This window comes from Vipera ursinii (genome assembly GCF_947247035.1).
Source record: "Vipera ursinii genome assembly, chromosome: 1".
In the NCBI taxonomy this organism is placed as follows: Eukaryota; Metazoa; Chordata; class Lepidosauria; order Squamata; family Viperidae; genus Vipera; species Vipera ursinii.
In genome coordinates, this window is record NC_139512.1 from 279,198,943 (window position 1) to 279,210,207 (window position 11,265).

The following is an 11,265-nucleotide window of genomic DNA, read 5'->3' on the forward strand; positions in this document are numbered from 1 at the left end:
TTGCCATCTATTTCAAAGGCTCTTCAGAACTCTCTTTGAATTCTCTTCTTTTCAAAAAAGCTGGGCAGGCTCAAACTATTAAAATCCTGGGAGGTGAGTTTTCTGTCTTTCAATCATTCCAGTTTCAATTTATTTCTTCCGTGATGTCTGAAACCTTGAGAAAAAGAAAAAGTCAGCTGCAAGGTCAAGTGTGTTGTCACAGCTTTAACAGATGTTTGATCACAACCAAAAGTTTAAACATCTTGAACAGACAACCGTCACCCCTATAAGTAGAAGGATAAGAATAACTATAGAACATTTTCACTCTAAAAAACTTCTGTAGATATGAACAGATTTTGTTCAGTACTGGAACTCATTTCCTTCTAACAAGCCTTATGTCCAGCAGCAATCTTTCCCAAAATGGTCTAATCTAAACCAATAATTCTCAACCTTTCCCTTCTTGGATCCAGCTTATTTTATTAAAAATTCAGCCAAAAGGGGATATAAGTTTAAATGCATTCTGAAGGTCAGGAAACCACTTACCCAAACAATAAAGTACAGCAAAATTATTTTAATAATATTATGTCTCAATTCAGGCTTATTTTTTTCTTCTTCCTTTTCCTTTCCAGTAGAAAAAAATGTAAATTAGCTTTCACTGTAAAGATAGAATATTTCTTGCACACGGGGGTAGGAGGAGACATTTCTATTTTTTTAAAAAAAAAACACCAAAAGTGGGGGAATTAATTTATACTAATCCATTTACTGTACTTCTCTGTATCTTTTTTATCCTTGCTTGCCATCCTTGCTTCTATCACATGCATATGCCATGTGATAGAAAGAACTGTCATTATTCTTTAAATTTCTCACATTACTTTCTTTGAGGATCTCATTAACTTCATCCATCCACCTGCCTTAGTCTTCCCCTTCATCTTGACCCATTCATTCTTCCTTCGTATATCTTCAATTAGTTTCTTTATAACCATTCTGTTGGCTTTGCTTCTTTTGTGTTAGTCACTGACTTTTGAATTCAATCCATATTCATTCATCACTCATTTATACTTGACCTTATTTCTTCTTGCTTAATTACATCCACTTTTTAAGTAGCCCATTTGATTGCATTTAACTTCTATGTCTCTTGACATACTCAACTCTCATTTCCATATAAGAAGTGGACAAAAGCATACTTCTATAGATAGCCACTTTTTTCTTTTACATTCATTTCTCTAGACAAATCAGATACTGTCCACTGTTCTTCTACCTTTCTGCATCACAAAGATTCTGCATCTATTTCCCTATCTTCGGTAAATGTTCTACCAGGGTATACAAATTCACCTACTTTAATTTTTTTTTTTTTGCCACTTATATACAACTTGAAATCATTCAGTCCACTTTCCATTCTTGGTCTCTGAAACATTGTTAGAGCCATGCTCCTGACTGCCTTGTGCAGCGGCAATGTGGCTTTCCAGCATACGAAATTTTGCATACATTGACATCCACAACTGACATCCACATTAAAAGCACCACAAGTTATGTGCAGTATACATTTATTAATAAATATATTAAGCAATGAGTGAAAATTTTTACACTTGTCTTCCTACCTGCTTAGGGTTGAACTATTCACTAAGTATTCCATTTATTCTTATATATGCTTTATTTCCATCAAATAATACTCTTGTGGGATTCGGCAAGCAATTCCAACTCCAAAATCCACAAAGTTTTAATGTATTTATATATTCATACATGGCTGAAGAACAAATCTCCAATCTGCACATTCCCTCCTTGGTATAAAGCCAGACTGTATCTCTAAAAGTTTTGCTCAGTGTAACCTCTCGTAACATTTCAGTTGAGATTTTATTACAGACCTTCTGGCTACTCTGAAAAAAATAATAATTCCACTATAATTTTTTTCTTTCACTCTTGCTATATTTTCCTTTGCAAACTGGAATGGTATCAGTATTCTTGAAATTATCAAATACAGCTACAGACTTCTCACAAACAATAAGCAAGTTAGATAGCCACTTCATGATCAAACCAGATTCATTATTTAATGTTTCTCCTGTTACACCAACTACGCCTTCAGTCTTTTTCAATGTTTTCACAGCGTTTTTTTTACTTTGCTTTTAGCAACTTTTACTCAGTTTTTTCTTAGATATTAACATTTATACTATTTCTTTCATTTGTACTCTTCAACATTTCACTCTCTTTCTCACAGAGAATATTCCTTCCAAGCTTCCCTCGCATTAGTTTTATCACCAATAATTTCCTCAATTTTCTTCTTATGTTATTAGTCTACGGGAAATTCCTTGTTTAGCCTTTTTCATCCATTTCCAAAACATTTTTTAATTCCATCAATATTGATCTATATTTTCTCTCTTTTATTTCTTTCTTGTTCTCTTTTATTATATACTTTGCAACAATCTTTTTTCCTCCTTGTACAACATAATTCCCTTGTCTTCATTTTTACAGTAGCACTTCCCTTTTATGCATTATTTCTCTTCCACAATCTCTTTCATGTCATTATTTCACCAACTTTTTTCATACTTTCCTTTAGCATAACACACATCTATGGCATTCTATAATATTGATGCTGTTCACCAAACCATTGTCTTGAATCTCCAAATGGCATAATCATTTTTTTATCCCGTCATCTTATTCTTACCTAACCATTTATGGCATTTAAAAGAATGATTCCTCAAACCCATCCCATTTGTTCAAAATGTTGCACAGTTTTTCTTCAAAGTCACTTGTGAGTTTTTTATTAGTACCACTGATTGGAGCGTAATATGTAACTATCATCAGCCTGTGAATTCCTATTTTCTTATGCTCCTACTTCTAGATGGCAACATTGCCTACTTTCTGATCCACTGTTTACCTATTTTATTCTTAATTAAAGTTATGCCTTCATTTCTTCCACTCCACAAGACCAGATCATTTCATTCAGATCCATTACATCCTTACCTTATCTTAATTTTACATATAATATGCCTGTTTTTCTTTCTTTCATTTAAGGCACTGATTCATGCAACTCTTACATTCCAACTCACAATCTCCAATATGCTACAGTCATCAATGACCTCATGAATATTGGTCTCCTTTGCCCATGCTGGCTTCACTGATATTTTCAAATAATGTTTTTTTTAAAGATAGAGTAAATTCAGTTATGAACCTTAGTTACATCATGCCATATGCAATATTTCTTACTAACAGTAAAGACATAGTGCTGGTCATTTTGGATAAGTGTCAGAAGTGGAATCAAATCTCAATTTTATCCCAAACATGTTAATGTTATGTTATGCAAGTTAAAATATCTAATTTAAAGATTAATTTCCAAGTCAGCATATTGTTGTCTCATCCCTGCAAGGGGGAAGGAGGTGCATGCAGTGTATTGATGCAGAAATGTCCTCTTGTGGTAACAGCAATGTCAAAGGATTTCTCCTCAACCAAATCCCCCAGCAGTAGCCACTGACTCCTATTGGTTCCCTATAGTCCCAATTTAAATATTGCCTTACCTCACCATCTGAAACAGTTCTTAAGAGATAAGAAAACAAAAGCTACCTTTAAATATAATAAGTACCTTTATGCAGGTAATAGCAGATGCCTTAATCTAGAAATTGTTGATTCTCTGAGCTCTCACTATTTCTAATTCCAATGGCTTAAATCAGCAGTTCTTTTATGTGTTGAATGAGTATTTTTCCCCCTATGCATAGTAATAATAACTGTTCTGCTTCCTAGGACAAGATCCTTTGCTTCATGCTGTGTCTGCTAGACATTTCACTTTGGGAGCCTGGCAAGACAGATGTGGCCTCCAAATTTTTCTTCATCTTGATTAATTTTCTGCCACTGAGGGAAACTTCAGTAAACAGCTTGAATCCAATCCAGGTTCTGGCATCATACAGACAGATATTTCTTTTTAGTTGCCCACATGTTCACTATACAATAAATAACCCAGAAATAACATTACCCCAGAGACAGGCAGACTGAAAATGTTGTGCATCGGTGGCAGTTTTTTTTTTATGCTCTCCCCTCTTCATGTTTTCATTCTAATTATTATTATGACTAGATTCTTAGCCTTAGGTGTGCAGAGGAAATCAGTATGACTCATCTGTCGAGTGCTGGCAAATGCTGGGGTGGATGTTGTCCTGGTGGGTTAATCATTCCCAACTTTGCCTTAAAGATTTGCTAATTCCTATCGCTGTGCAAAGCAGCTATTGTGGGCTTAGTGGGTGACTTCTTTGCTGAAATAGCCTTTTGGCAATGTTGTTTATAAACCGGGTCATGAAATGAGAGAAAACAGTATAGCTGTCTTGAGGAGAGGAGCATAATTTGGTGCCATTCTTTATGTGGCTTCTCTTAGTGTCAGATTCATTCACCTTTTTTTTTTTACTCAATCCTCCAAGCCACAATATCTTCTACAGTAGAGTGATTTTGCTACTCTGGCATCTTTCCCCTAATTTTCTGGACAGGAACAAACTATTGTCACATCTCACATAAGTACGACTGCAGTGGTGGTTAACTCCCTCTCCCTCCAATACACACATGCAAAGGTAATTCTGTGTTTCTTTTCTGTAAAATAGCTAATATTTGAGGGGGGGACATGATCCATCACCAGGATTTAAGGAGGTCATCCTCAAAATATTTTGGGAAGGTTGAATCACTGTATGTTTTAGCAACCATTGGCATCAACTGAGCCCCCTGGCAAGTGATGAGCAACTTGTGGCTTACAGTACATGCAGCTTCCGAACTCCAAAGCAGTGCATTCTGTAATGAGATCTCTCCTCCTCCTCCTTTTCCTTTAGCACCAGAATAATGATAGCACTGGGTATATTCAGACTGAAGTAGGCATACCATAACTATTTTGAGATGTTAAAAACAACAAGCCTGATGTTTTTAAAATGCCATGCCCTTCTCTACCAACCCCTGACTTTGCCGAGCAGAGAAAATGGGGGCTGTCTTGAGATTTCCCCCAGCTTGATGCTCTTGGAGCATTCCCAGTCATGTGCATATAGCTAGAATGTAATCTGCAAGCTTAACCCAATGAACTTCAACTTTTTTGAAAGATTTAAGTTTCACGCCCTAATTGAATGCTCTTCCTTGCTCTTTTCATAACAAATCAGTGATGCCCATGCCGTGCTCAAAAAACCCCCTCAAATTAGAAAACCTAAAATTTTGAGGTAGACGCAGTGACATAGTGTTTGTCTTATGATACCTATGGATCTCTATGTTCTACTTCAATATATTTACCATTTTTTTCTAATTCTGAAATATTTTCTGCTGAGAATGTCATTTTAAAGACCCATGAACTATCTTTATATAGTTTAGCTTTAGTGACAGAGATGTAGACTGTACAATACTTGCATTTAGCAAAGTGACTGGATCCAGGGCCAATCTGTAACTTGTATTAGCATATTACAGTGATGAAATCAGGTCCAGCCTTGAAGGTCATTATACCGCTCAGCTTTCAGTAGTATTGTCCTACTGGGTGTAAGGTTGAAGCAGAAACCAAATCAGAGAAGGGCACTGTTAAATACTGAGCAGGTCCATGCCAATCTCAAGGCTGGGAAAGGAGTGGCTAAGAATCTGTTAACTCAAAACAAGAGGATGAAAATGCATAAGATTTAATCCCTGTGGGTGGCGGAGATATGGGTTTGATTTCTATATTCTGTCCCTGTCTGTTCTTCTGCATATACCACATATGACTTCTTTCTATTCTACAATGAAGACATGTATCTAGAAAAATGAAATCACAAAAGTTTTTGCTACTAACTCATGAATGTGAGGTTGAGTTTCCAGAAGAATAAATATTTATAAAAATGCCTGATTCTGTATGGTCTTAGCAATATGAAGCTTAAATGACTAACCTAGACTGGACCTATACTCTTTGCCCAGCTTTCTCCTTGCTAAAATGGGCAGGCAATAATTTCTGAAGGGCAGAAAAGGATGGCACCACTCCCCAGTGTTCCCCTTTTCAACTTCAAATGACTTTGAAGGTGTGTTTTTCTATTTTGGACATCATTCTCCCTTTTATGTTGTCTTGAATCCTTCTGTCCATTTGCACTGCAGCTAGAGCAGGGGTCTCCAAACTTGGCAAACTTAAGACTTGTGGACTTCAACTCCCATAATTCCTCATCCAGCCATGCTGGCTGGGGAATTCTGAGAGTTGATGTCCACAAGTCTTAAAGTTGCCACGTTTGTAAGCCCATGTGCTAGAGCAGCTAGAGCAGGGGTCTCCAAACTTGGCAAACTTAAGACTTGTGGACTTCAACTCCCATAATTCCTCATCCAGCCATGCTGGCTCAGGAATCCTGGGAGTTGAAGTCCACATATCATAAAAGAGCCAAGGTTCCCCACCCCTGCACTAGAGCATTTCTGTAGGCTAATCTCAACAACATATCAGCAATTGTGCAGCGGCAAGGTTGCCTCTTCAACCTAGTCAATGCTTATCCTGCATTCTAATAGGTTCTATACCTTTCGTCCCCACCTCACCCCTTGCATCCCAGATAGCATAGTGGCTAAGATCTTCACTTAGATACGAAAGGTTGCCAGTTTAAAACCTAACAGAAACATTGTTTAATTACAGTTTTCCATTTTTTAAAAAAAATCCAGGAGCTTACTTTTTTTAAAATTCAGACACCTGAAACAGAAAAGCGTCAGCTGCAGCTCCCAGACAGAAAAGATTATGTGGCGTCTTTCTTAGTTTTGTTGACTTCTCTAATATTGCTACTGGAATGGATGAATTGTGTTAGAAGAGCTCTTGAGTTTTATGGTTTAGACACCTGTCTGCTATTAACAAAAGTGAGCTCACTTAATGTCACATGAGCCATGAAATAACCTTCCAGCAGTCACTTCTCCAGACAGGGTTAGAGCCAAAGATATAAGAGATTGAAAAAGTCAGTATCTTGCTGCCAAATGTCTAAATCATCCAGTGCTTATTGCCAAATTATTTTTGGTATGATTCTGAATATACTTCTGCTTCATGAATTGAAGGATGCTCCCTTATATGGCCGTGATTTATGAACATTACTCCAGCATTGTCCCATTGACCATCACTGAAAGTGTACAGAACATTAATTTAGAAGTCGTTTATGTTTCATTGCGATCAATGGCACTTTTCTATATCATTGAGACCTATTTTCCAATACATGTGTGCCATCGAAATCCTAGGAAAAAAGTTTGTTGTCTACATTTTACATGCGTTTCATATTTGTACCAATATCTAGAATGTTTTCACTTGAATGTCATCTTGCAGCAAATATGTGTTCCCAATAAGCTCTTGAGCTGCCTCACTGCAGAAGAGATGAAAAACAGTGCTCTGACGTAGAACCTCTAATAACTTTTATTCTTGACTTTGACTTAATTCAATACATTTTTTTCAGAAGAAAATTGAGCGAACTAAGATGATATTGTATTTCCTTCACTAGAAGAATTTGTAACAAACACAGCATCTTCTGTGCCAGTTCTGCAGTTTTGAACTCATTCTCCCTGAACAACTAGTTCTGGTGTCTGGCGGAGGCCAAAAGCCTTTGTTAGGTATCCAGCTCTCTGCACTTCACTCATCAACTGTAAGCTAGAAGACAGCTTCAGATCCTGAGACTGAAACCTGCCTGGCCTGTCATCTAGAATCTTCCTGATTGCCTTCCGAGTGAGATTCAAGGTGATGGTGATGACCTATAAAGCCCTAAATGGCTTGGGTCCGGATTATCTGAGGGAACACCTGCTGCTGGCATCAACTTCCCATCGTCCTGTGCGCTCCCACAGGGAGGGCCTTCTTAGGGTACCGCCGGTGAAGGATTGCCGGCGGGTGACTCCCAGAGAGAGGGCCTTCTCTGTGGGTGCGCCTGCCCTCTGGAACCAACTTCCGATGGAACTTAGGACTGCCTCCGACCTCTGCTCATTCCGCCGGGACCTGAAAACTTGGCTCTTTGAGCTGTTGGGCCTAGACTGAGGGGTTTTAATTGGGTTTTAATGTTTTAACTTTTAAATTTTGAGCTCTAAATTTAATTAACTGTTTTAATTAACTGTTTTAAATTTTTTAACTTTTGTATGGTATGATTTTAATTGCCCTGTAAACCGCCCTGAGTCCTACGGGAATAGGGCGGTATATAAGTTAAATAAATAAATAAATATAGTGGAGAGTATTCTAATACTGTCAATTTCATTAAGAAAGCAGGAAAAGGCCCAGCAGAGTGTTAATGAGAGCAGGATGGCCATATGTTCCCTCTTCCTGGGAACATTTCTCCATTTGAAGATTATCCTATGCAAGTCCAGTTTAAATATAAAAGGGTTAATAAACTAGGGAAAGCCACGGCCTTAAGGTTATCCTGAAAAATGAGCAAACAAAGCAGAAGCCCAGCTCATTTGGTCATTGTTTTCTTTACTCCAGTGAGATGTATTTTTCTGTGCAATATGGCAGCCAGATCTGTTTTTCAAAACTAAAGGACCATGACATAGCAGCAAGGATAGACAGAGAGCAGTTAATTCTGAATTTGTATCCATGCACTAAGATTACCATATACAAATACTATGCAAATCATTTTTTATCTTCTTTCTGGGTAAATCTTCCCACCCCCATTTTTTGGCAATAGTCTCGATCTACTGACAATTTATAGTAATGTAGTCATTATAATACGATATTGTGCTTCCTTCTCCTTTGTTTCTAGGCTTGAGGTTACTCAGAACTAGTTGACTGCCTCGGTATCAACTCATTATCAAGCAAGGTTGAATGTGGACCAAAACACTCGCATGGATATGAAGTATCAGATTCAGGGCAATGTCCCTACAAATAGATACTTAGATGTTGGGCAGCCCCCTAACTTATGTAGGAGCCTGGAGCCCTGGATTTCAGGCAAACTCTACAACTTCAAGTTACATTTGAAGTGGCTCTCATTTTCTTTAGTCTCTGTACTCCATCAATTGCCATACACACTGAGTAACCTGTTGGTTGGCAGAACATGCTCTCCTGTCAACAATATGGCTGGAAGAAACTTTGCAGTCTGCCTGGGAGGTTTTTGCTGAATAACTTGCAAGAAAATAGAATTGTATATGTTTTAGGGCGTTTCCTGCTATTAATAATAAATAATAAACCTTTATTGTCAAAGTACAACATGTGTACATTGAGATTAGCTGAGCCTCCCCCTGTGCTCTCTCCCCCCAACACACAGTGACAACAAACCCTCCATCCCACCACCCTATGTGAACCAACTACACCACACACCGGCCTCCCAAGTCAACTCTGCATAAGATTATATCCCATTCAAAAGCCTAACAGCCCACGGATAAAAGCTGTTCTTCAGCCTGTTGGTACGGCTGGCTATATTCCTATATCTCCTACCGGATGGTAGGAGAGTAAAGAGATACCGTCCAGGGTGTGAGTCATCCCTGAGAATCTTCCTCACTCTTCCAAGGCAACAAGCCCTGGCGATGTCATCCAGTGGTGTCAGTGAACAGCCCACAATGTCTTGTGCTGTGCTCACTACCCTCTGTAATACTTTCCTATCCGCGGCTGTCAAACCGGCATACCAAACCACAATACCATATGAGAGGACGCTCTCTATGGTAGACCGGTAAAAGAGGGTCATTAGCTGTTGTTCTACTCTGTTCTTCCGCAAGATCCTAAGAAAGTGAAGCCTCTGTTGGGCCTTTCTAGCCACCTGGGTTGTGTTAACTTTCCAGGTCAGATCTTCACAGAGGTAGACTCCCAGAAATTTAAAGGAGGGAACTCTCTCTACACAGTCCTCCCCGATGTAAAGTGGGGCAGGTTCCTCTTTTTTTCTCCGGAAGTCTAACACCATCTCTTTCGTCTTGCTGATGTTTAGGTGCAAGTTGTTGTTACTACACCATATGGATAGTTTTTGTACCTCCGCCCTATATGCTGTCTCATCCCCACCTGTAATAAGACCCACCACAGTTGTATCATCTGCGAACTTGATTATCGCAGTGGATGGGTCAGATGATACACAATCATAAGTGTATAAAGAGTACAGGTAGTTGTACCAAAAATGAGGAGGTTATCCTGTGAAGGTACCGTTAACCTACACTACCTATGCCATGTAGCAGAAAAAGGTTGTATTAGATACAATGAATCCTGGTAGTCTGTTTTGAAAACCCTCAGTGGTGGAGCACCCTCAACCACCACAACTAATTTTCTTTCTTTCTTTTTTCTTCAGTGAATTCTGGCGATGGCATTGACTACAGCCAGCAGAAGCGAGAAAATATTGGAGACTTGATTCAAGAGACACTGGAAGCTTTTGAGCGCTATGGTGGTGAAGATGCCTACATAAACATAAAATACATGGTCCCAACTTATCAGTCATGTCTGTTAAATTAACAAGAATGATGCCATGAGCATTTTCCAACTCTGTCTAATGTTTTGGTATTCATTCCATTCCCCCATCCCATCCCCAATTTATTTAAAAAAAGCAGCTTCTGGGACCTTAGACTCTTTAGCTCTTCAGTACAAATGTGAGCCTGTCTTTCCAATGCATAAATAGTGCCTGTTTCTTGGATTACAATGGTGTGCTGTGCTTATTTGTTTGGTGAAATAATTGCTTCTTTATCACAAAAGCAGAGCGGAGCGGGTGTCAGAGTCAAACCTTCATTTGTACGGACAATAAAACTATAATTTTCATACGCAATTTGGCAATTGCTCTTCTGTGTATGCTTGCCCTGGAGGCGATGTCCCAGGCTGTAACAAGGAGAGTTTATGCTGACTGCTTAATAGGAGAGACAATCGTTCAGCAGTGGTTCTCTAGCAGCTGGGCAGAATAATGGGCCCCGACTTACAATAAAACTGTTGAGCATCTCTATGAATTACAGGGGGGACTTTTGTGCAGCCCATTAGAAAGCGCCTTCATAAATGTAATTAATGAGTCAAACACATGTGTCATCCAAGCTTCCAGGTGCTTGCCTTTTTCAAAAAAACAGAATGCCTTCTTATTTCTTTCTTTCTTCCCTTTTTAAAAAAAGTAGCATGGCAAGAGAGGAAAATGGATCAGCCTGCAAGCAAAATTTTATAGTAACTGTGTTGCCCTGTGGTTTGTGTCTAGAAAGGCAATGGGTGTTGTTGGCAAGCATTTTAAATCTTTGTGACTGGCTATTTGTAGGACTCCTACTGCCTACTGCTTCTGTTGGCTGAAATATAAGCATATACCAAGTTTATGATGCATAGGCACAACATTTTTTCCCCGTCAGGCATGACAGACCTAGTGAACTGGAAGCTTGCAATATATATATATATATATATATATATATATATATATATATATATATATATATATATATATATATATA

General features: G+C 38.5%; 1 protein-coding gene across 2 annotated transcripts in view; it reads left to right on the top strand.

The window, feature by feature from the left end:
* Positions 1-10,474, top strand: part of PACRG (parkin coregulated) — a 263,658-nt gene extending 253,184 nt beyond the window's left edge. For both annotated transcript variants that reach the window (XM_083373098.1, XM_083373097.1), the window contains one exon: positions 10,143-10,474. In XM_083373098.1, coding sequence (XP_083229224.1) covers positions 10,143-10,303 — 161 coding nt within the window. In that variant the 3' untranslated portion in view covers positions 10,304-10,474. The remainder of the gene's footprint in view (positions 1-10,142) is intronic.
* The last annotated feature ends 791 nt before the right edge of the window (positions 10,475-11,265 follow it).